General features: G+C 40.0%; 2 protein-coding genes across 2 annotated transcripts in view; one reads left to right on the top strand and one right to left on the bottom strand.

Annotated features, from left to right (window-relative positions):
- Positions 1–27,157, top strand: part of LOC108276032 (scavenger receptor cysteine-rich domain-containing group B protein) — a 49,603-nt gene that overhangs the window by 4,760 nt on the left and 17,686 nt on the right. Inside the window, exons 2-4 of the mRNA XM_053677958.1 lie at positions 4,269–4,387; positions 18,283–18,522; positions 21,221–21,250. Of these exons, the coding sequence (XP_053533933.1) occupies positions 18,432–18,522; positions 21,221–21,250 (121 nt within the window). The 5' untranslated portion in view covers positions 4,269–4,387; positions 18,283–18,431. The remainder of the gene's footprint in view (positions 1–4,268; positions 4,388–18,282; positions 18,523–21,220; positions 21,251–27,157) is intronic.
- On the bottom strand, positions 16,274–18,380 carry LOC128629553 (uncharacterized). The gene is made up of 2 exons (XM_053678132.1): positions 16,910–18,380; positions 16,274–16,807 (listed from the first exon to the last, which is right to left on the bottom strand). Exon 1 carries the CDS (start codon positions 17,626–17,628, stop codon positions 16,978–16,980), a length of 651 nt encoding a protein of 216 aa, XP_053534107.1. The 5' UTR covers positions 17,629–18,380; the 3' UTR covers positions 16,274–16,807; positions 16,910–16,977.

The raw sequence follows: 27,157 nt of genomic DNA, 5'->3' as shown, positions 1-27,157 counted from the left end.
AACGAGCTGAGATTAGGAGCACACTCTTAAAGGGAGTGCTCCTAATCTCAGCTTGTTACCTGTATAAAAGACACCTGTCCACAGAAGCGATCAATCAATCAGATTCCAAACTCTCCACCATGGCCAAGACCAAAGAGCTCTCCAAGGATGTCAGGGACAAGACTGTAGACCTACACAAGTCTGGAATGGGCTACAAGACCATTGTCAAGCAGCTTGGTGAGAATGTGACAACAGTTGGTGTGATTATTCGCAAATGGAAGAAACACAAAAGAACTGTCAATCTCCCTCGGCCTGGGGCTCCATGCAAGATCTCACCTCGTGGAGTTGCATTGATCATGAGAACAGTGAGGAATCAGCCCAGAACTACATGGGAGGATCTTGTCAATGATCTCAAGGCAGCTGGGACCATAGTCACCAAGAAAACAATTGGTAACACACTACGCCACGAAGGACTGAAATCCTGCAGCGCGCGCAAGGTCCGCTGCTCAAGAAAGCACATATACATGCCCGTCTGAAGTTTGCCAATGAACATCTGAATGATTCAGAGGACAACTGGGTGAAAGTGTTGAGGTCAGATGAGACCAAAATGGAGCTCTTTGGCATCAACTCAACTCACCGTGTTTGGAGGAGGAGGAATGCTGCCTATGACCCCTGGAACACCATCCCCACCGTCAAACATGGAGGTGGAAACATTATGCTTTGGGGGTGTTTCTCTGCTAAGGGGACAGGACAACTTCACCGCATCAAAGGGACGATGGACGGGGCCATGCACCGTCAAATCTTGGGTGAAAACCTCCTTCCCTCAGACAGGGCATTGAAAATGGGTCGTGGATGGATATTCCAGCATGACAATGACCCAAAACACACGGCCAAGGCAACAAAGGAGTGGCTCAAGAAGAAGCACATTAAGGTCCTGGAGTGACCTAGGCAGTCTCCAGACCTAAATCCCATAGAAAATCTGTGGAGAGAGCTGAAGGTTCGAGTTGCCAAACGTCAGCCTCGAAACCTTAATGATTTGGAGAAGATCTGCAAAGAGGAGTGGCACAAAATCCCTCCTGAGATGTGTGCAAACCTGATGGCCAACTACAAGAAACGTCTGACCTCTGTGATTGCCAACAAGGGTTTTTAAACCAAGTACTAAGTCATGTTTTGCAGAGGGGTCAAATACTTATTTCCCTCATTAAAATGCAAATCAATTTTATAACATTTTTGACGTGCGTTTTTCTGGATTTTTTTGTTGTTATTCTGTCTCTCACTGTTCAAATAAATCTACCATTAAAATTATAGACTGATCATTTCTTTGTCAGTGGGCAAACGTACAAAATCAGCAGGGGATCAAATACTTTTTTCCCTCACTGTATATATATATATATATATATATATATATATATATATATATATATACAGTATGCATAAGTGTACCTTGTAATGTACTCTAGAGATCTGTTTTTGTTCCAAGGAACTAGGACAATCCTGACCCCGAGTTATTGAGGTTTCTGTAAACAGCTGTATAACCAAAATATGGCTGTTGTGGTTAAACCAAGTAAAATTAAAATAAAATAAAATAAAGAACTGCTGGTTTTACAATGCCAATACATAGAGGTAATCACTCAAAAATGATTAAAAAAAATTAAATTGTCAAGCAACCAACGTTACAATTATTGGATCAACTGAGATGGACTGACCCACATTTTAATGTTGTGGATGTTAGTTTCTGTCATTACTTATGTTATAGAAGCTACAAACAGTCGTTCAATCACAAGCCCTTCTTTAAGTTAATAAGACAAAAAATGCTGTTTGTCATGTTATTGAGAAACTGCAAAGTGTAAATTCCTCTGTCATGTGGGTAAACTTAAAGCTATGGGTTTACTTAACTGTTACAAAGCACTGACACTGTAGACTCCTTCAAAAAATCTGGAATAAACAGAAAATTTTAATCATATTTGTAAGACTATGTGGGGCATTCACATAGTACTAGAAATACTGAATGTGAAGTAACACTGTTGTTTCAGTTGTGACTGAATTGCAGGGACAATATAATATATTCTAATATAACTGAGGTTTATTTTAATTCAGTTTACTTTAAGATTATTAGACAAAAAGCAAAAGGCAGCTTTGGGTTTTTGCATCACAGGTTTAATGAAATTCCTCCTCTTGTTTTCTCTCCATAGCCAGTGTCAAGAAATTGGATTTGTTAAAATTTCCTTATATGAGCTGCTGACTTCATGCAGGGTACAGGGTGGTGGTAGCTCAGTGGTTAAGACACTGGACTTCTGGTCAGAAGGTTGTTTAGTTTAAATCCAAACACTACCAAGCCGCCACTGCTGGGCCCTTGAACAAGGCCCTTAACCCTCAGCTGCTCAGTTGTATAAATGAGATAAATGCAAGTTGCTCTGGATAAGGGCGTCTGCAAATGCCACAAATGTAATTGCTTCAGGTCCTTCCACAGCATTTCTGTTTTATTAATCTTTAGCGTTTTTCTTTTTGTGATCTTTAGCAAACTGCAGAAGTGCAGCAACGTTATTTTTGCAGAGCAGTGGTTTTCTCCTTGCAACACTGCCATGCACACAATTGTTGTTCAGTGTTCTCCTGATGGTGAACTCGTGAACATTAACATTAGTAAAGGTGAGAGCAACCTTTAGTTGGTTAGAACCCAGTTACCCTGGGTTCCGTTGTGACCTTGCGGACTCCTACACGTCTTGCTCTTGGAATGATCTTTGTTGGTATACCACTCCTGGGGAGGGTAACAATGGTCATGAACAGAGGCCGCCAACCACCAATGGATGGAAACCGTTGTTCTGCTTTTAACTGCAAAACAACGTTCGCTAAAGGATGTGGCAGAAGTGCCCACGGGTTGTAATTTAAACAGACCATGTAACTATGAAGCACAAATGCATCGTTGTAATCATAATCTTTAATAATCAACAGTAAAAATGCAACATCAAAGTGTTAAAGTTTTCTTTACAGCCTTTTACTCCTGCTGCAAAACCAATTCCGGTTTTATCTAACATTAAATGGGATGATTATTTAATAATGCCTGTGAGTAGGGCCATGTTCAAGCCTGCACTGCACAAAGTACAAATCACACATGAAGAATTAGACCAAGACCACATTATATTCATCAGGTGTTTCACCGGTGTTGATCTGTAAGTAGATATCCAACTTGACCAAAAGCTAACTTGAGATTTTCTGTTCATCATTGTGCTTATTTTCCGAAGCTGACATTAGCTACATAGCTAATATTCATTTATGAAAATAACCACAACGAATGTTTAACATAAACAAAAGTTACACCGCATAATTATATATTCAGAATAAACACTTTAAAGCTTGCAGAACATATGTTTGAAAATGTCTACTGATATTTTACCTCAGTTTCTAAAACTTGCTTTTATTGAGATAACACGTGCACCGCTGAAGGGAATGCTACAATAAAGAGTACATGAGAGTCAAAACAAATAACCAATTACACGTATAGAAACAGTGCATTGTGATGCTGTATATGCAGACTTTTTTTTTAAGTGACTGGATGGGTAAAAATTACTCACCAAAAAACAGATGATTTCCCATTACGACTATTGAGATAGATAGATATATAGATAGATATATAGATAGATAGACAGACAGACAGACAGACAGACAGATAGATAGATCAGTGATTACGACCCATAGTGAGTTCAGAATGTTAGGGAAAACAAACACGGCGGTGCAGTTGCTTGACTGTTGGTGACTGTTCTGTTCATTGTGTTAAGTATTTTCAAAAGGAAGTAAGAAGGAAGCAGTTTCTGCTTGATCTGATCTACAGGGTTTGTCTGATCGAGCTGCACAATGTCTACGTTGAATTTTAAGAATAAGTGTATTGCTCAAGTGAACTGCAATTACTGTGACAGTCTTCTGTGTACAAGAGGCATGAAAGCTGTTGTTGCAGGCTGCTATTCGACAGAAAGCTGTAAATGCAAATTAAGAGACATCGCCTTCCTGAAGTGTGGAAATGTTGTGGGTTATCATGTAGCGGCTGGATGCAACAGGAGTGAATCTGTTGCTGTGGAGAGATCTACCAGATTTGGATAGGAAGTGAGGACGGGAGCACAGACAGCCTTTCAGCAGAGGAATCCCACGAATAAAACTCTTCAAAAGTCTTTTTTGATAAAGGATTATGGAATGACAGAAATTGATTCATATTATTTCAATTGATGTAATATTGCAATATAGTAATGACATTCATTAAGATGAATTAACAGTAACATGTATTTTGCTGTTTGTCTTAGATGGCGCTAATATACGACTCGCTGGTGGTAATCACTCCTGCACTGGTAGAGTGGAAGTCTATTATAATTACCATTGGGGAACAGTGTGTGATGATGACTGGGACATAAATGATGCGCAGGTACACTGAACAATAGATTATTATAAAATAATAGATTATTCAGATTATTATCTGTTTATTTCATGAATGTAAATGTCTCACTGTGAATGTACATACATGCTTTAATCCTTTCTAATGTTCAACATATGAATTTAAGTCATGTTGTTAATTTTTTTTTTTATTAAGTCAAGTTGAACTTCCATTCTTTCCATAGAGTCTGCTCTGGCCTGCACTTATTAATCTTAAAAAATTTATATTGGATGCAATCAATTTGAGGGGAAAAAATGAGACACACTACATTTTTTCATTGTACATACCTACACATATTTCATTGTTCAGTTGAGACACTGTTTTGAATGTAGTTTGGATATTTAAGTTGGTTATTTAATACACTGAACAAATTCAATATTATTCAGCATACACGGATTGAAAATATAGTTCAAATTTTTCACAACTGGTTTTGTTCCTAATATTATTTCCCATTATATCTCATGATCAAACTGATGGACACAAAAATCAATCATTAGTAAAACCTGCTCTCTTTTTATGTAATAAATCAGACCAGGTCAGACTGGTGAATGGTCCAAGTAACTGTTGTGGTCGAGTGGAGATCCAGCACAATGACCATTGGGGAACAGTGTGTGATGATGACTGGGACTTAAAAGATGCAGAGGTGGTGTGTAGACAGCTTGGATGTGGTAATGCTGTCAGTGCTCCTCCTAATACCCGCTTTGGTCAGGGAAGTGAACCAACCTGGGTGGATGATGTTCACTGTACTGGAACTGAGAGTGTATTAGATCAGTGCTCACACAGTGGATTTGGAGTAGGACATGAAGGAGATGCTGGAGTCGTGTGCTCAAGTAGGCTTTTGTTGTTGTTAATTTTTTTGTTACAATACCCTGTTTAACGTAAACACATTTACAAAATTATTAAATATATTTTTTTATTACTAGACATGCAGAGTGTATTGTATTAGCAAGACTAATGCATGCACACTGTTACTCAGTGATCGCTGAATAGGAGAACGAAAATTTTGGTGTCATGCTGTTATAGGGAAATAATCAAGCAGGAGGTGGTCAATTAAATTAATTCACAATGTTTCACAATGTAATATTTCCAATGAGGTTATTCACATGAAATTTTCACAGGTCATCAGAATTAACTCAAGAAATCCACAAATATAAAGAATTCGCAACATAAATAAGGTCCATAAATAAAGTATCCATAAACAGTATTGAACACGCTACGAAAAAGCTGTTCTCCAAGGCAAGGTAAGGCAAGGAACCAGCTGAAATCCGTAAGAAGTTAGAAAGTAATTATAACTCCTATCTGTGCAGATTAATATCAGCTGGGTTCGTAAATTGATGGTCTATAAAAAGGCTTTTTGCTAAGAAGGTGTCACACAAGAAACATCTCATGATGGGTAAAAGCAAAGAGCTCTCCCAAGACCTTTGCAACCTTATTTCTGTGAAACATATTGTTGGAATCAATTACAGACATATTTTAAAACTTCTGAATCTCACTGACAATAAATGTAATACAATGCAGTGTGAGTGACACGAATGAAGTTAAGACTTGCTTTAATTCAATATGTAGATGGTCAGGAAATGCCAGTCCCTTCTCCAATTTCTGTTTGAAATGTACTCGTGGCTAAAAGTCCTAGAATATAGATCAACTAAAACTGGGCAAACAAAATCGATTGATGAGCCACAACATAAAGTTGTCCTCGCTCTCAACATAAAGTTTCCAGGACCCTAAAAACACATTCCTCCCTCCACAAAGCTGCCTGAGCTAAATCTTTAAAAAGGCATAATCTCAATCGATTTATAAACATGCCTTTTTATTATTTTATTTTCATTACCTCCTAGGCTATGGAGACATGAACATTTTCCACTTCAATCCACCTTTAGAAGTAGTCAACTGCTAGAAGATAGGTCTTTTATTCGCAAGAAAGGTCTACCCCAACTTTTCACCAGGGCCACTTGCATCGTGCTGATTAGAGTGCTGCTGTGCTCTAGCCCTACATTGAGATATTCCCATTGAGATATTCCCACGTCCTTCATGCTTCTTTCTAGCATTTCTGCTTGTTAACGGAGTAATAATCTAATCAAATAATAAAAGCTAATGGGATGTTTAACATTAATGGAAGGATCTTCATTGTCAACACTGTAACAGTCAAGGGTTAAGCTGTAAGTTTACAATTTCTGACACAGTCTTTAGGACAGAGTTCACACTTCTTGAGAAAAAAGGGACTGATGTACAACAAGTGATCGCAAGAAATAACTTGTTTAACAGACATTCCACAACTTTAAAGCTAACTATAAATGGATACAATGTATGATGTGTCATTCTATAATTAATAAAGAAAAATTATTAGCAAATTGCTGTGGTATAAAAAGAATTAAACACAGGAAAGTGAGTTTTTTTTTCTTGCTTGTTTTATTCTTGCAGAATTGAATATGCATTGATATGGAAATAACCTCACATCACTTTGTGTGTATCTTTTAGTGTTGGGTCCGAATCCACCTTTGTCGAGTTCAAGTCAACACCAAGTCCTTAACCAATCGAGTCCAAAAGGGGCCGAGTTAGACTTAAGTCCAAGTCCTTAATGGCAGATCCAGAGTCGAGTCTGGCCGAGTCCAGAAAGTAATTCAATTGAAAAAAGATTTGAAATTGCAGTTGGAAACTCAACACTTCAGACACTTCAGACAGGGTTTTCCAACAAGTGCGGCGGATATGAAGTACTGCATGTACAACAAAGGGGGGGGGGGGGGGGGGGGGGTGAATGTTCTCTGCCTTACAGAGAGTGCAAAATGACATTTCTGTGTCCAACAGTATAATCATGTCAAATCTGTTCCTCTTCTCCTCTTTTAATCCTATTAAAAACTTTCGAATTTTTTAATCGAATGTCAATATGCACAAATCTGAGAATTTAAAGGAGAGGACTAAAGTCCTCAACAGGTGTCTCCAACCATGTTAGACATAACAGGCTATTCTCTCCACAGCAAGGTGCTGATCATTTTAAAACTAGTAACTTGTAGTAATTAAGCTTTTTTAAGTAAGAAATGATGCACTATGTGCCGTGCTGTTATAGGAAAATAATGAATGTTTGGGTTGTAAGTGACCAGGTGCGTCACTTACCTGGGGATGAGACAGCACCAGGATGCACTATGGGAAGAAGGCAAGCCGGCAGAGGCAGTGTGATGCTCTGGGCAATGTTCTCCTGAGAAACCTTGGGTCCTGACATTTGAGTGGATGTTGCTTTGCACTGTTTGTGCTGTTGCAGACCAAGTACAAACCTGTGGTCTCTTTCAGCAGCATAACGCATCCTGCAACACTGCAGAAATAGTTCAGGAATGGTTTGAGGAACATGACAAAGAGTTCAAGGTGTTGACTTGGCCTCCAATTTCCCCAGATCTAAATCCAATCAAGCATCTGTGGGAAGTGCTTGACGAACAAGTCCGGTCCATGGAGGCCCCACCTCACAACTTACAGGACTTAAAGGATCGGCTGCTACTCTGTTGGTGCCAGATACCACAGCACACCTTCAGAGGTCTTGTGGAGTCTAGTGTAGTCTAGTCTGTGTGTGTGTGTGTATGTATATATATATATATATATATATATATATATATATATATATATATATATATATATATATATATGTATGTATATATATATATATATATATATATATGTATGTATATATATATATATATATATATATATATATGTATATATATATATATATATATATATATATATATATATATATATATATATATATATATGTATGTGTATATATATATATATATATATATATATATATATATATATATATATATATATATATATACAGTATCTCACAAAAGTGAGAACACCCTTCACATTTTGGTAAATATTTGATTCTATCTTTTCATGTGACACACTGAAGAAATTACACTTTGTTACAGTGTAAAGTAGTGAGTGTACAGCTTGTGTAACAGTGTAAATTTGCTGTCCCCTCAAAACAACTCAACACACAGCCATTAATGTCTGAACCACCCCACAGATGCTCGATAGGGTTTAAGTTAGTCCATCACCTTCACCCTCAGCTTCTTTAGCAAGGCAGTGGTTGTCTTGGAAGTGTGTTTGGGGTCATTATCATGCTGGAATACTGCATAACGATCATGCTCTGCTTCAGTATGTCACAGTACATGTTGGAATTCATGGTTCCCTGCTGAGTGAGGGAACTGTGGGAGGTGTGCACACGCTACACAAACACTCACTCAGTCAGCAAGATATAAACACAACTTCATTAAATTTTCATGCTCAGAGTTTCCCTCGTTCTCCTCCCACTGATCAACGTCTCTCCACTCTCTCATCCTCATCCTTACTTCCTCTCTTCCTCTGCTCCTCGCAATCTCACACACATACAACTACACACACACAAAACTACACACACACACAAAACTACACACACACACAACAACTACACACACACACACTCTCTTTCAACAACTGCAGCCTTACTCTTTTGTCTCGTACTCATTTGATCTCGAATCAGACGGTCACAGAAAGCACCAAAGTTACACGACGGAATTTTCAATCTTATATTAGACATATTGTTCAATCAATTCTGACTCCTTACAGTATGTAATCTGTAATGTGTATTGTTGAAACCTCTAGCCCAATACGGAGTGTGTAATGCCTTTTATTTCCCTCCTTCATCATATGAACTAACAACTGACTGCGTGCTCTGGACTGTTATGTTATACTGCCCTCTAGTGGTTACATTAATATGTAGAATATATATTAATGCAGGCATACATTGGCTCCACTTGTCCCACTACAGCGATGCATCACTCGAAATCAATATTTCGGACCGATCACATGTTTATCCTTTTATCCATTGAAAGTTTCTCTCCTGATGTTGTTGATGGTGTGTTCTCTTCCAGGATGACTCCGTCCCCATCCAGGGCTCACTGACTGTTTTGATGAGTCCAGTTCAATTCAGTTTTTATTTTGTATAGTGCACTTTCATCACTTCTGGTGTTTGTAACCTCCTGGTGCATGTGCAAATAAATTCTGTGCAAAGTTCATTTGGTAGAAATGAACACAAACTGTTCTCTGAAACGCTTTCGTTAGGGTGACCACACATCCTCTTTTTCAGAACTTTAAAAAAGCGTACGTCCAGGATTCCTAAATTTGGGAAAATGTCCCGGATTCGGCTTTAGTTTAATTATGATGTGTTTATGGTCTAATACCGGATGATGTGTGCACCTGTTCGCATTGCTTTAACCCCTCTCTGTATTTCCCACCTTCTCGCACACCGATTGGTCGATTATAAAAGGCTTACAGCAACTATTGTCCAAATTCCTGCTCCTTACCCGTTAGCCTAGTCTCAGCGAAGGTTGTATTGTGTTCGACGTCAAACCATTTCTTGACAATAACAACAAATGCCAGCTGTCCTGAGTCGAAACAACTCCCATCACCATATAAGGTCATTTTTTATTTCATGTTATCACATTGCTTCGTATTACATCGTCATTCAAATGCGTAAATGACGGCAAAACGGGTACAAGGTTCACTCGTGACATCTCTTGACATTATTTACACATGTGACCTTGAAGTAATCCAAAAATAATCAGATTACATTACTTTCATATTGTGAGACTTGGATTACGTTATTGATGACATTTTTTATGAGGTCATTTGTAGCTGTAACAGAATTAAATAATTATATATTTTTAAAGTAACCCTCCCATCCCTGTGTGTGTGTGTGTGTGTGTGTGTGTGTGTGTGTGTGTGTGTGTGTGTGTGTGTGTGTGTGTTTATCTCTTTTGGAAAAATGGTGTTCATCCTTCCAGTACATTTCATCTTTTCATGGCCCGACACCTTACTATAATAATAATAATAATAATAATAATAATAATAATAATAATAATAATAATAATTCCTTAGATTTATATAGTGCTTCTCTAGACACTCAAAATGGTTTACTAGCGTGTAGCATCACCCACCAAACACCAGCTATTAGTGGAGAGGAGAGAGTGATGTAGCCAGTTCAGAGAATGGGATTATTAGGGGGTCATGATGGAGAAGGACCAATGGGGGACTTTCACCTAGACACCGGGGTTATACCCCTATTCAATTCAATTCAATTCAATTCAATTTTATTTGTATAGCACTTTTTACAATAGACAGTAGCTGCGTTTACATGGACAACAATAATCCACTCTTAATCCGATTAAGACCATACTCTGATTAAGATACTACCATGTAAACAGCAATTTTTACTTCCCTTAATCTAATTAAGGTCATAATCGAAGTAAGCTCTAATGGAATTAAGACAGGTGGAGTACTCCTGTTTCAGTCGCATTATGGACGTGTATTACAGACACATAAACACCGTAATCACATTATGAACGTCGTGTGGAGGTTTTCACCGCATTTTGCGACAGGACACGTTCACACACGGCAGTTTTACGTTTTACGGCGAACAAGAGAGTTCGGCTGCGTCCCAAATCGCATACTTTCCTACTACAGGCCTGCAGTGGGGAAAAATACATGTATCTCGGCTACTATATAGACGGTAATTACGCGAGTTGGGACACACCCACCGCTTCAAGCAGCTGTCTATTAGCACGTACAGCATGACAAATAATTAACTGCACTTAAAGCGTTCGTAAAAAAATTAAATAAAAACTCCCAAAACTGTATACGGTCCCATAACGAAGACCAACTATATGTTGATACGTGAAATTCTGGAGGGACGTCGGACGGCGTGGCGCGGTGACGTAATGACGCGGGCTGTTGTTCTAATTATGTTCTAAAACATGTAAAACGGGAACATGACAGGAGTATTCTAAAAGCCACTCATGTAAACGCCTTAATAACATTATTATCTTACTCAGAGTAAGGTCAATAATTAGACTACTGCTGTCCATGTAAACGTAGTCACTGTCTCAAAGCAGCTTTACAAAAATATCAACACGGTATACAGATATTAAAGGTGTGAATTTATCCCAACTGAGCAAGCCACTGAGTGGCGATGGTGGTGAGGAAAAACTCCCTAAGATGTTAACGAAGAATCCTTGAGAGGAACCAGACTCAGAAGGGAACCCGTCCTCATCTGGGTAACAACAGATAGTGTGAAAAAGTTCACACTATCTGTTGTGATACACCCTAATCTTTACAATAATTGTCCTGGGATTTTTACCGACCGCAGAGAGTCAGGACTTCTGTTTAACATCTCATCTGAAAGACGGTGCTGTTTTCAATTCAATTCAATTCAATTCAATTTTATTTGTATAGCGCTTTTTACAATAGACATTGTCTCAAAGCAGCTTTACAGAAATATCAACACGGTATACAGATATTAAAGGTGTGAATTTATCCCAACTGAGCAAGCCACTGAGTGGCGACGGTGGCAAGGAAAAACTCCCTAAGATGTTTTAAGAGGAAGAAACCTTGAGAGGAACCCGACTCAGAAGGGAACCCATCCTCATCTGGGTAACAACAGATATTGTGAAAAAGTTCATTATGGATTTATATGAAGTCTGTATGGCGTTAAGAGCAGCCGTAGTCCCAGCAGTCTGGAATTAAAGAAGATTTGAGCTCCATCCAGAGGCAGAAAGGATCTGGATCTCTAGTATCTCCATAAATTCGTGTGGGGCTCGGCGAAAGGAGAGAGGGAGAAAGTAGAACAGAATCTAGTAAGGGTAGGCTTGAGTAAACAAATACGTTTTAAGCTTAGACTTAAACACTGAGACTGTGTCTGAGTCCCGAACACTAATAGGAAGACTGTTCCATAACTGTGGGGCTCTATAAGAGAAAGCTCTTCCCCCTGCTGTAGCCTTCACTATTCGAGGTACCGTCAGATAGCCTGCATCTTTTGATCTAAGTAGGCGTGGCGGATCATATAAAACCAAAAGGTCGCTTAGATATTGTGGCGCGAGACCATTTAGTGCTTTATAGGTTAATAAGAGTATTTTATAATTAATGCGAGATTTTACTGGGAGCCAATGCAGTATTGATAATACCGGTGTGATATGGTCATATCTTCTAGTTCTAGTTAGGACTCTAGCAGCTGCATTCTGGACTAATTGGAGCTTATTTATATTCCTACTGGAACATCCAGACAGTATGGCATTACAATAATCTAATCTAGAGGTGACGAATGCATGAACTAGTATTTCCGCATCATGTAGTGACAATATGTTTCTTATTTTAGAAATATTTCTGAGATGAAAGAAGGCTATCCTAGTAATATTATCTACATGAGCATCAAATGATAGGCTGGAGTCAATAATCACTCCAAGGTCTTTAACTGCTGCACATGATGACACAGAAAGAACATCCAGAGTAACCATGTGATCAGAAAGAATACTTCTAGCTACACGTGGGCCTAATAAAAGTATTTCTGTTTTATCAGAATTAAGCAGAAGGAAGTTAATTAACATCCAATGTCTAATGTCCTTTACACAATCCTCAACTTTACTAAGCTTATGTCTGTCCTCTGGCTTCGCTGAAACATACAACTGTGTATCATCAGCATAACAGTGGAAGCTAATTCCATGTTTACGAATAATTTGACCTAGGGGTAGCATATATAAAGTAAAGAGCAGTGGGCCTAAAACAGAACCCTGTGGAACTCCAAAAGTAACCTCAGTACGCATGGAGAATTCACCATTTACATCTACGAACTGATAACGATCGGTGAGATAAGACCTGAGCCAGGAGAGGACTGTTCCCTTAATACCAACAACATTTTCTAATCTATCAAGGAGAATAGTGTGATCTATAGTATCAAAAGCTGCACTAAGGTCGAGTAACACAAGCAGCGAGACACAACCCTGATCGTAAGTCAGTAGAAGGTCATTTACTACTTTAACTAACGCTGTCTCTGTGCTATGATGAGGTCTAAATCCTGACTGATATATTTCATGAATGTTATTCCTATCTAAGTACGAGCATAACTGCTTTGCTACAACCTTTTCTAAAATCTTAGAGATGAAGGGGAGATTTGATATTGGTCTATAGTTGGACAATTGAGACGGGTCAAGATCAGGTTTTTTAATCAAGGGTTTAATAACTGCTAATTTAAGTGATTTAGGTACATAGCCACTGCTTAGGGAAGAATTGATTATATTTAGAAGTGGCTCAATTACTACTGGACCAATCTGTTTAAACAAACATGTAGGTACGGGATCTAGTATGCAAGTTGATGAATTGGCTGAAGAGATTAATGTAGCGAGTTCGGTCTCTCTAAGCGGAGCAAAACACTCTAAACATTGATCTGATATTGCTACATTGTCATGTAATGGGTTTATTACAGTACTGTCCAGTTTTAATTTAATGGCCTGTATTTCACGTCTAATATTTTCAACCTTATCATTGAAAAATTTCATGAAATCTTCACTGCTATGTAATGATTGAGTGTTTCTCTCTGTAGTGGTTTTATTCCTAGTTAATTTTGCTACTGTGTTGAAAAGGAATCTAGAATTGTTTTTGTTGTCTCCTATTAAGGTGGAGAAATAGATTTTTCTAGCATCGCCAAGAGATTTCCTATATTTCAGTAGGCTCTCCTTCCATGCTGTTTGAAATATCACCAGTTTGGTTTGACGCCATTTACGTTCTAATTGTCGAGTTGTCTGTTTTAAGGTTCGCGTTTGATCGTTATACCAGGGTGCTAATTTTTTTTCTCTAATTATTTTCCTTTTGAGTGGAGCCACTCTATCTAGCGTGTAGCGGAGTGTTGACTCCAAGCTTTCAGTCGCCTGATCGAGTTCTGTGTGATCTGACGGTGATCCAAATCTAATTGATGTTTCTGCGAGGTTATTTATGAAGCTCTGTGCAGTAGCTGATGTGTAGGTACGTTTTACGCGGTAGCGAGACGAGGTGGAAATATTATGATCAATACGTATTATGAACGAGATAAGATAATGGTCTGAGACAACTTCAGACTGCGGAAAAATGATAATATTTTCTATACTTAGTCCGTATGTTAGTATGAGGTCAAGAGTGTGACCACCATTATGAGTAGGCCCGATTACGTTCTGATTAATCCCTACTGAATCTAAGATGGACACAACCGCTATTCTTAGAGGGTCTTCCAGGTTATCAAAATGAATATTAAAGTCTCCGACGATTAATGCTTTGTCTACAGACACAACCAGGTTTGAGACAAAGTCTGCAAATTCACTAAGAAATTCAGCATATGGCCCTGGGGGTCTGTAAATAATAATTAGAGGAATTGACTTATTTTTTGTGGCTACATAACTTACAGTGAGGGAAAAAAGTATTTGATCCCCTGCTGATTTTGTCCGTTTGCCCACTGACAAAGAAATGATCAGTCTATAACTTTAATGATAGATTCATTTGAACAGTGAGAGACAGAATAACAACAAAAAAATCCAGAAAAACGCATGTCAAAAATGTTATAAATTGATTTGCATTTTAATGAGGGAAATAAGTATTTGACCCCTCTGCAAAATATGACTTAGTACTTGGTTTAAAAACCCTTGTTGGAAATCACAGAGGTCAGACGTTTCTTGTAGTTGGCCACCAGGTTTGCACACATCTCAGGTGGGATTTTGTCCCACTCCTCTTTGCAGATCTTCTCCAAATCATTAAGGTTTCGAGGCTGACGTTTGGCAACTCGAACCTTCAGCTCCCTCCACAGATTTCCTATGGGATTAAGGTCTGGAGACTGGCTAGGCCACTCCAGGACCTTAATGAGCTTCTTCTTGAGCCACTCCTTTGTTGCCTTGTCCGTGTGTTTTGGGTCATTGTCATGCTGGAATACCCATCCACGACCCATTTTCAATGCCCTGGCTGAGGGAAGGAGGTTTTCACCCAAGATTTGACGGTACATGGCCCCGTCCATCGTCCCTTTGATGCGGTGAAGTTGTCCTGTCCCCTTAGCAGAAAAACACCATCAAAGCATAATGTTTCCACCTCCATGTTTGACGGTGAGGATGGTGTTCCAGGGGTCATAGGCAGCATTCCTCCTCCTCCAAACACGGCGAGTTGAGTTGATGCCAAAGAGCTCCATTTTGGTCTCATCTGACCACAACATTTTCTCCCAGTTGTCCTCTGAATCATTCAGATGTTCACTGGCAAACTTCAGACGGGCATGTATATGTGCTTTCTTGAGCAGCGGACCTTGCGCGCGCTGCAGGATTTCAGTCCTTCATGGCGTAGTGTGTTACCAATTGTTTTCTTGGTGACTATGGTCCCAGCTGCCTTGAGATCATTGACAAGATCCTCCCGTGTAGTTCTGGGCTGATTCCTCACTGTTCTCATGATCAATGCAACTCCACGAGGTGAGATCTTGCATGGAGCCCCAGGCCGAGGGAGACTGACAGTTCTTTTGTGCTTCTTCCATTTGCGAATAATTGCACCAACTGTTGTCACCAAGCTGCTTGGCAATGGTCTTGTAGCCCATTCCAGACTTGTGTAGGTCTACAGTCTTGTCCCTGACATCCTTGGAGAGCTCTTTGGTCTTGGCCATGGTGGAGAGTTTGGAATCTGATTGATTGATTGCTTCTGTGGACAGATGTCTTTTATACAGGTAACAAACTGATATTAGGAGCACTCCCTTTAAGAGTGTGCTCCTAATCTCAGCTCGTTACCTGTATAAAAGACACCTGGGAGCCAGAAATCTTTCTGATTGAGAGGGGGTCAAATACTTTTTTCCCTCATTAAAATGCAAATTAATTTATAAAATTTTTGACATGCGTTTTTTTGGATTTTTTTGTTGTTATTCTGTCTCTCACTGTTCAAATATAACTACCATTAAAATTATAGACTGATCATTTCTTTGTCAGTGGGCAAACGTACAAAATCAGCAGGGGATCAAATACTTTTTTCCCTCACTGTATACTGGTATAAAGAATTTCAAAAGAATTAAATTTATGCTTAGGTTTTTGTGTGACGACTAGATTTTGACTATGGATGAGTCCAACACCTCCTTCTCTACCAGTTGAATGAGGCTGATGTACATAACTGTGTCCAGGAGGACTGGCTTCATTTAATGCTGTGTACTCGTTTGGTTTAATCCAAGTTTCCGTTAAACACATTAAATTACATTCCTGATCAGTAATGATGTCGTTAACAATAAGAGCCTTAGACGCAAGAGATCTAATGTTTAATAGTCCTAGCCTCAGATCAAAAGTGCTGGCTGTGCATTCAATATGATTTAATTTTATGTTAATTAGGTTACGAAGATCGACTTTCCGAGATTTTCTATATATTTGAATAGCTCGGGGAACAGACACAGTCTCTATAGTATGTATTACCTTTGCCGGATTTTTAGTTGAACATTGATTATACTGAATGTTATTATTGGAAGATGTACTTACGGTAGGCAGTCACTTGGAGTGTAGCGCCTTGGAAATGTTGTCTGAAAGCAGTTCCGCTCCAAGGCTGCTGGGGTGCAGGCCATCAGGACGAAACAACCTAGGACGCTCCCAGAACAGATTCCAGTTATTGACAAACACCAGATTCTGCTCATTACACCAAGAGACTAACCAATCATTTAATGCTAGAAGTCTACTGAACTTTTCTGCTCCACGTCTGTATGTGGGAAGAGGTCCAGAGACGATGATCTTCGCGGTAGGTGATCTGCCTCATACCGTCTCAATCAGGCTGGAGAAGTCCCTCTTCAGAACCTCCGTCTGCCGCAGCCTGGTGTCGTTCGTCCCCGCGTGCAGCACAACCGCTCCAATGCGCTCGTCCTTCTTCAGGATCCCGGATACCTGCGCAGCGACATCAAGGACACAAGCACCAGAAAAACAGTGTGTGCGCACCTTACCTTTAGATGAGGCTACACGGACGTTCCGCACAATGGAGTCCCCGACGATCACAGTGTTGGGTCTGGACTGGCGGAGAGGGGCGAAGCGGTTCCTGGTTGGAATCTCGAACACCGGAGGTGGAGAAGGTCCAGCCCGCGCCTTTCGCCGCTGGTTCACCCAAGGCCCGAGGTGTGTTGGCGCTGGCGTGATGGAGACCACGGCTGGGAAAGTCCTAGGTGCACGGTCCCTGCACAGAGAAACACACGGCGTAGAGGGGCTGGGAGTGGAAATACCACGCTGTGTGCTTACCTTGGATATGTGAGCAGAGGCACAAGATGTTTCCAGTGCAGTTTGTCGCTCCAGCAGCTGGGCCTGCTTGTCGAGTAGGCCGCGGATCTGCTTCTCCACATCCTCCAGTTCCAGCCGCACCATGTGAAGCTCAAGCGAGTCTTCATCTGCACTCAAAACCGGAGAGACAGCAGACATATTTGTTTGTTTGTTTGTTTGTTTGTTTTTTAAAAACAGAACAGCGGTAAGTGAGAAATGTGAAACGTAAACAAGGCTAGCGGTAGGTGATGCTAGCGGGCTACAGGCTACAAGCTAGTCGCGGATGTTTTGTAAAAAACAAAACAGAATACAGATCAAATTTGCGACAGCGCAACGTTACGATTGTTTTATTTAACGTGGTGTCAGTTATATTTGTATAACGTAAGGTAAATAATTTTAAAGTATAGAGTTTAGAAGAAATTAATGTAAATTAATGTAATAGCGTTAGCTCGAAGGGTGCTGCTTCCTCAGTGACACTTCAGGTTGCCAGATCCCCAGTTTTGTAATGTTTTTACAGTATAGAGTCCCCGTCACTATACTGGGGCATTAGGTCCCACACAGACCACAGGGTTAACGCCCCCTTCTGGCCTCAGTAATACCACTTCCATCAGCAACCTTGGTTTTCCCCAGGAGGTCTCCTATCTAGGTACTGACCAGGCTCAATGCTGCTTAGCTTCAGTGGGACACCAGGGAAGAACTGCAGGGTGATAGGGCTCACATCCGTAAGAGTGGTCTGACTGGCTCTAGATGAGAGGAAGTGACAAGAGGAAGTGGATATTTTTGACACTTCATATACCCTGTGTGTTGGAACAGGTTTCGCAAACAACTGTGCTTTGGTCTGTTCTTCAAACTTTAAGTATTGTATGCGCAGCAAAAAGGATTTCTGCTTTTCATGAACAAGAAATGGCCAAAACAGAAACTCTGCCTCTTCAGATGCATGGGAAGAAAAAAAATCATCTATCATGAAGTCTTCAGCAGTGTTTGTAATCAACACCCAACTGACCCACGCCTCAAGGACCAGGATGCTGAGGCGTTGTCTCACTTTAATTCTTGGTAAATTCAATGTTTTTATCAATACATTTGGATTTTTTCTTTATTATATTATTATAATCATTTCCACATTTAAATGTGTGGAGTATATGCTGTGTAGGTGAGTCTACCCAGATCACAATGACTCTTTACCATGTGATTGCTGATATTCTTACACCTATTTCTTACTAGTCTGTGGAGGATGTTAGAATTTAAATTTTTATTTTAGCATGAAGACATTCTCCAGAGAAAGACCTTTACAGAGCATGTTTACTTTTGTAAACGACACTTTGATCAATATTTCAATGGTCGGCATTACAGTATCTTTTATTTCGAGATGTGTGTGAGAGACTGTTCACTTCTTGTGAATTCTTCAAACGCAGTCAGGTCTGACAAGAAACTTATAAATGTTGGTGTTCAAACAATATCCTTTAATAGTTGTTAGAATTTATTTTCTGTTTAATTCATTGTCTGGTTGTCGAGAGGAAACTCTTTTCCTCGTTTGAGAATGTAATACACACAGTGCTCTCCAGAATTTTTGCCATTCCTCATAAAAACAAAACAAAAAAATAGACAAAATAAAATAAAAATAAAATACAAACATTCCACAAAGAGTGGTGTATCTTTCTTATTGGCTTCAGACTTTGCCATAGATCTGTTACTATAGAAACAATAAGATAGTAAGATGAGTTTGTTAATATAAACCTGCGATTTGAAGCTGCACTACTGTCAGAGATGGTAATAGCAAATTAACCAGCATCTTCTGACCAATCAGAATCCAGAACTCAACAGCGCTGTTGTATAAATAAAATTAAACAGTGTTCCTGTATGAGCTAAGAATATCACTTATCGCTTGTGTTACTTCTTTTATATATTAATGCTTGCTCATTTTCATGAAGGGTGCCAATATTTCTGGAGAGGATTGTAACAATTACAGTGGATATAAAAAAGTCTACATGTTAAAATGACAGGTTTTTGTGATGTAAAATTGATAAACCACCTTGATAAAAGCCCCAGTTCTGGCTGAAGAAAAGCAGCCCTAATCATGCTGCTTCCACCACCAGGCTTGGGCATGGTGTACTTTTGGTGATGTGCTTTGTTGCACCAAACATACCTTTTGGAATTGGTCTCATCAGATCATAACACATTTTGCCACATGGTTTGGGGTGATTTAGTTGAGCTTGGATTTTTTTTTGTGAGAAAGTGCTTCTCTCTAGCCTCCCTACCCCATAGCCCAGACTTGTGAAGAATATGAGAGATTGTCACATATAGAGAGTAATCAGTATTCAATTCAATTCAGTTCAATTCAGTTTTATATGTATAGCGCTTTTAACAACGGATATTGTCTCAAAGCAGCTTTACAGAAACATATAAACACAGGATAGAGAGTTTAAGTGTGTGAATGTATCCCTATTGCGCAAGCTGGTGGCAATTGTGGCCAATATGAGGAAGAAATCTTGAGAGGAACCAGACTCAGAAGGGAACCTGTCCTCATCTGGGTAACGTGGGACAGTGTGAAAGTAAAGGAAAGTTCATTATGGTTTTTATATGAAGTCTGTTTGTTGAACTAGTCCACTGTTCACTAAAAGAGACCTGAGTGCAGGACTGCATGTGGTAATTGAAGTCCTAAGGCCATCGCAGCAACCGTAGTCCCAGCAACCACAGCGAGAATGTCCATGTGGAATTGAGGTCCGAAACCATTTCATGATACTTCAAGCAGCACTGTCCTCAGCAATCTCCAGGCTGCACTGCTTGGGGTCGTCCTCAGTAGCAGAACGTAGCCTCCAGTTGATGAGAGCTCCATCCAGAGGTAGGGCATCAGGATGGATCAGGCAGGTCCGGAGAGCAGAAAGGATCAGGATCACTGACATCACCATAATATCACGTGTGGCTCGACAGAAGGAGAGAGGGAGAGTGAGGTATAGAGAGGGAGAGATTATTAGTTATGTTTACTCTCTTGTGATGGATAAGACTGTGTACTTTGTATAAAAGCAAGTCTACTCATGGTAAGCTTGAGTAAACAAATATGTTTTCAGTCTGGACTTAAACACTGAGACTGTGTCTGAGTCCCGAACACTAATTGGAAGGCTGTTCCATAAATGTGGGGTTTTGTAAGAGAAAGCTCTTCCCTTTGGTTCTGCTGTAGCCTTCGCATCCTGTTCTTGGTGATGTCACTGTGGTGCTCCATTTTCTCTGTTGGTTGATGATGGGCTTCACAGTGTTCCGTGGTACAGCTAATGTTTTGGAAATTCTTTTATATCCCTCTCTGATTGATTCCTTTTGACAAGTGAGATACCGTACATGCTTTGTAAGCTCTTTGTGGACCATGGCTTCAGCAGTCAGACGAAACCAACAAGATGTGAAGAAAATCCTGTATGATAATTACTTTTGAACATGAGATTGAATGTAATTGGTTCATTATGAACACAGCCATAATTATAAAAGGGTGTGCACACTTATGCAGCCAGGTTATTGTAACTTTTAATAGCTTTTAAAAAATATAAGTGTTTTATTTCTGTAACTGGAAGTGCAGAGGTTGATCACGGTTGTTTCAGTTGTGACTGAATCGAAGGCACGATATAATATATTCAAATACGTATAGGTGATGTTTATTTATATTTCAGTTGAGTTTATTATTATTAAGATTATCAAACAAAAGACAGCTTTGGATGTTTACATCACTGGTTTAATGAAATTCTTCCTCTTTATTTTTTCTCCATAGTCAGTGTTCTTGGAGCTTCTCTGCTGGTTGGTAAGTGTATTTTTCATTTGAATAAATTTAATTTACTCTCTAGATCAGGGGCATCAAACTCAAATTCTGTCCAGCCCACATCAGCACTTTTTGTGAACCTCTGAGGTGTCATATACTACAGCTATTAAAGGTACATTATGAAAGATTAATCCAAATGAGTAAATATTACGTCTTTAACAGTAAAGTAGGTGGGTTCAACAACATTTGTATGATTTTGTACCTCCTTATGCAAGTGTATACAAAGTTCCACCTCCAGAAACTAGTAGAGCTCAATTCGAGTTAGCGTTAGCAAAGCCTGTCATGACATCACTTTCAAGCACGCTCGACCATTCAGCTGCTTGAAAACCAAGTTACAACACTATAAATACATGGAATTATTCTCATGCTCATTTATGAGAATGGCCAAGAGTGCCACTGCTGCTCTGGTTTTCTTCGTAATGTGCTCTAATGTGAGTTTCAGGCTCAGGTGTTAACATCATTAGCTGCATGGGAGTTAGCTAGCATTACATACATTTCACTGACGGTAGATCACACAAAGCTTTCTCTAACCTGGCTCTCCATGTGAGAAAAATGTATCTACTTGATTCGGTATGTAAAGCAGGCCATTTAGACCGTACAAAGCTTTATAGAGGTTGTGTTTACATACATGTACGTGTATGTTAATTCTGTTTCCACCTTCCATATTGGAAAACCGCCAGCAATGTTTATTCTAGTTTTTTGCATTACTTCTCATTAAGATTTTTCCATTATCATTCACTTGATTTTTTTTGCTCATAGGAGAATTATCTTGCCGTGTTGGGCACTTACCAGTTGCGGCCATGTTTTTTTTATTTTCAAACAGACTGAGATGAGGGTGGAGTGATGGGCTTTATTTTTCAGTCTATTAAATGACTGAAAAGAGAGGCATGTAAACACAAACAGGCTTTCCATAGCATAACACATGGATTTTCTCAGCCACATAATACACTTGTGCTGAGGCCATGATTTAAACAATACATTTTAAAAAATATGTTCCACATACAGGTTATTATCTGTTATCTATTCTATTATGTAACACCAATAACATAGGCTTTGAAAATAAAATAGGATGATTGTAGGACAAAGGATTTGCTTACAGAAACTATTCATCAGTATGCACTATGGTTAACATTTATTATACTGATTAAAGTTTTTATTTCCATGAAAAAGTGTTTTAATTTCAAACATTTTTCATCGTCACGATATAATGCAAGGGTAACGATAGTTTTGGACATGTCTGTATATGGTTTATGGATTTAATATTGTGCAATATTCATCATTTTCTATATAGAACAAAAATATATACTTAACACATTAAAAATTAAAAACAAGGAGCTGAAATGCTCAATAAAATGCTCAATAAACAAAATGATCAATATAATCTAGCACATCTTGTGTCTTACAAGATGAAGTGACCTCCTGGTTTAGAGAACACAAGCACTAGTAAAAATGAAAATGTGTAAATGGGCCCCTTCAGGAAACATATTATTTCCTGCACTAAAAACAAACCACACTACGGAGGAAGTCATGGTTTCATATCTTCACTTACTATAAAAGAACTGTTTGAAACTTTTTCACAACTCAGCATGCACAGTATCATAAAAGGTGAGAAAAATCTGACTAAGACACAAATACAATACCAGAATACTTAATGTACAGTATATACATGTACATTAATCATGTACAAAAATCTCAAATAGATTAGACTATTCTGCCAAAATAGATGGAGAAATTACATCATCTTCATCATCATCAACATCATCATCAGATCCTCATTTGTTTATCCAGGCCTGGAGTATATTAAAAGAAGAGATATAAACCTGTACAACACAGCAGGTCCCAAAAGTGTAACTGGTTATATGACAGATTTCTGTCTTTGCCAGGAAGTTCAAGTCAAGTGAACAACACACTAACCACATGAGATGACACAGAACTAAATAAGACCTACACATTTTTACAGTTGGGCGGCTGTGGTTCAGGTGGTAGAGCAGGTTGTCCACTAATCATATGGTTGGCGGTTTGTTGACTCCACATGCTGAAGTGTCCTTGGGCAAGACACTGAACTCCAAGTTGCTACCGATGGCAAGCTAGCGCCTTATGTGTGTGTGTGTGTGTGTGTGTGTGTGTGTGTGTGTGTGTGTGTGTGTGTGTGTGTGTGTGAATGGGTGAATGAGAGCGCTTTGTAGAACTGCTAAGGTTAAAAAAGCGTTATATAAGTGCAGACCATTTACCATTACAGTAAACTACTAAAACAGGACAATAGGTACTGTAAGTGACAGTGTAGTGCCGACCAGTACACAGTTCTAGTGAGGAAGTGTCAGATATGACATGTAGTGCAAAAGATGCTGTGATGTAAATATAACATGCTAGGACTTAGTATTTAGCAGATTAGTTTATACCATATATGGACATAGCAGGTATTGCAGCAGCAGCCAGGTAAAGAATATAGTGGTGACAAGAAATTAAATATGATATTTTTATAAATACAGTAGCAGCAAAAAATTCAATACAGTCGATACAGAAATGTGCAAATATTGCATTGGGAGTGGGACTGTGTTCAGTTCAGAGTGTGTGTATGGGTGTCAGTCCAGTCTCTGAGTATTGAGGAGTCTGATAGCTGAGAAATGCTACACATTCTGGCTGTCAGGGCCCGAATGCTTCGGTACTTTTTTTTTTTCAGATGGCAGGATGGTGAAGAGTTTTTGTGAGGAGTTTGTGGGAGATTGTGACCCCAGTGATCTTCTCAGCTGTCCTCACTATCCGCTGCAGGGTCTTGCATTCCAATACAGTGCAATTTCCAAAACTTTCACGACGTTAATAATGTGATTAAGGTGTTTACATGTCTGTAATAAACGTCAATAATGCCACTAAAACAGGAGTACTCCACATGTCTAAATTCGATTTGTGTTTACTAATGACTTTAATCCGAACAAGGTAATTAAAAATTGCTGTTTACATGGTAGTTTCTTAATCAGAGTATTGTCTTAATATTGGATTATTGTTGTCCATGTAAACATACTGACTGTCTCCAGAATTATACCTAAACATGCACCGTCAAATGTTTCACGATCAGCATAAAAATCCACTCGCTCACCCTCTTCAGCATCATCCTCTGCCTCAGCGCAGGTAAAGGCAGAAGCAAAAAAGACTGCTCTAAAGTGCACCTATGATGGTTTTTCAAATATTACCTTTCATGTAGTGTGTTAAATATGTAGCTGTTTGTGAATGTAAAAAATCTGCAAAGTTTCAAAAATCAAAGTGCACGACAAACAGAGTTATCGACTCCTTAAAGAAGGAACTGATTCTAAACAGCTGAAACGAGTCGTTAGTGACTCCAGACTTTACTTCCTGTAATAAACTACATAGGTTTGTAACAATAAGCCCCGCCTCTGGTCTTCATTGGCTGCTCCCTGAGAGATGGAGCTGAAACTCTTTACGGTAGTGGGCGTTTCCTTATTGAAACACGCTTACAGCGGTAGACCAGTCACAACAGCCTGGGACGTCTGACCAATCAGAGCAGAGTATGCTCTCTGAAAAGAGGAGTTTAGAACGAATCATTTAGAACGGATCATTTAACAAGTCGTTTGTGACACTGGGGGGAATAAAAGGTAATGCTGCAGTTTAAATTATAAGCACATTAGAAAGTGTTTTTTTTTTACCTCAGATGCTCGTAAATCTATCGTATGAGACCTTTAAAACAAAATTAGGCACATTTCAAAATGATGGTTATGTATGTAACCACGGTTCTATGAACTTCGGATGACCACCAGAGGCAGTGCTTTCAGCACCTGGATGTTCATAACGTGTACGTGCAGGTCGAGTGTTTATATCAACAAAGTCACCTGTGACCTGGGTGACGTGTGCCTTTTGCCCCGGTAATAAAGGCATGTTCACTCTGGAAATGACCTCTTGGCAATCTTCTTGCGAATCTTCCGAGTGACTCCCAAGCTCTGGCGGTCATCCGAAATTCATAGAACCGTGGTTACATACGTAACCATCATTCTATTTCATTTCTACTGACCGCCAGAGATGGTGCTTTTAAGCACCTGGATGAGTAATGCCAACAAGGTCACGAAGAAGTTCTATGTGCCCCTTAACAATGGCTGTGAAGCCGGGGGAAAAAATGGTTGTAGCCACTGGGTTTTGCGAGATCACATTCACCCTTTAAAATCTTGCAAATGTGCAGGTTGATGCCCATGACGCAGCTGTACAAATATCTGAAAGAGGGACCCCTCATAGGGCTGCCCATGAAGTAGGCACACTCCTGGTAGAGTGACCTCGAACCTGAGGAGGGATCGGGAGACCCCTGCCCTTATAGGCATAAAAAATAGCCTCTACAATCCATTTTGACAGACACTGCTTGGACTAAGCGTGACCTTGCCTATGCCCTGTATGACAGACAAATGAACTGAACAAACTGAATCTGACTGCCGGAATTCAGCAGTCATTTGGATATAACACTTTAGTGCTCGCACTGGGCACAACAGGCTCACACTCAACCCCTGCTCATCCTTCTGAGTTGGGGGCTTAAAAGCTGACAGACTGAGGGGCTGGTTCGTATAAGATTAAGAAAATGTCTTGTGGAGAAATGAAGGGTTCGGCCATAAAGTTACCCCTGTGTTCCCAGAACTCCAGTGTAGGCACTCTTGGCATACTGATAAGGCATGCAACTCATCTACTTGTCTAGCCAATGCCATGGCTAAGACAGCTGTTTTCATAGACAGCCACCTGAATTCTGACCTCTCTAGAGGTTCAAATGGGGGCTGACACAGTGCATCTAATACGAGATGCAAGTCCCAAGAGGATACTGGGTTTCGTCGAGGAGGTCTCAGTCATTGAGCACCTTTAAGAAAGCGGGTCACAAGGGTGTGGGAACCAGTCGTCACGCCGTCTACTCTATTATGCATGGCAGATATGTATACCTTGATGGTCGAGGCTGCAAGGCCTCCATCAAGACGGGACTGGAGAAAGCTGAGGATTACCGATATGGAACAGCGTGTTGGTTCCTGATTTTGTGCTTGGCACCACTCAGAAAAAAGCTTCCATCTGTTAGCGTACAACGCATTGGTGGAAGGTGCAAGGGAGTTGTGGATGGTCTTTACAACACTCTCCCTGACCATTTGGGGGCTACTAGTAGCACTTTGTGATTGCCCCTGAAGATCCTGTCTAGAGAGGGCAGTATCGATGGTAGTGGAGGGAAAGCATACAGCAGTCAATTTGGCCACGCATGGGCCAGTGCATCTTGGCCAAAGGGGAAAGTGTGTCATTGCCAGTTAGGTGAAAAGGTCCACCTCTGCCCTGCCATATCTGTGCCAGATCGCTTGCACTACTTCGGGGTGCAGCTTCCATTTGCCAGGGTGGGGGTTGTGCCAGGATAGAAAATCTGCAGTTGTTTTTTGAGTGCCTGGTAAGAGCCCTCAGGCTCAATAGGTGAGGATGTTAGGCCAGCCCCAAGGATTGTTTGGACCTGGTGCTCCCCTAGTGGTTTATAGGGTAGACTATAACTAGACAGATGTGTTGTCTGTTCTTATGAGGACATGTCTTCCTACCAGAAATGGAAGGAAATTGATGGCGAGCCACACTGCCTGTGGCTCCAACAAATTTATGTGTTGTTCCCTCTGCCAAGGACTCCACTGGCCTCTGCCTGCCCTGCATTGCCATACAGCTCCCCAGCCTGCCAGGGAGGCATCTGTGGTCACTAATTCTCTGCAAGAATTTAAGGGAACCCCCCTGGGTAAAAGAGGGGGTAGCCATCATCAACCGTGAGTCCAACTGGATGCCAATAAACAGTCTTCGCTGACTGGGCATCAGAGAGCTCTTTCCATAATTCACTGTAAGCCCTAGCTTGATAACATGGGAGACCAGCAATGCTGATTCTCTGATGGCATC

This window comes from Ictalurus punctatus, chromosome 2, assembly GCF_001660625.3.
Source record: "Ictalurus punctatus breed USDA103 chromosome 2, Coco_2.0, whole genome shotgun sequence".
Lineage (NCBI taxonomy): Eukaryota > Metazoa > Chordata > Actinopteri > Siluriformes > Ictaluridae > Ictalurus > Ictalurus punctatus.
The sequence above is the reverse complement of the archived record's forward strand: the minus strand, read 5'-3'. Positions and strand labels throughout refer to the sequence as shown.

Bases quoted from the DNA above. Each gene is read 5' to 3' on its own strand.
- LOC128629553 (XM_053678132.1), bottom strand. From the start codon at position 17,628: ATGTCTGCTGTCTCTCCGGTTTTGAGTGCAGATGAAGACTCGCTTGAG.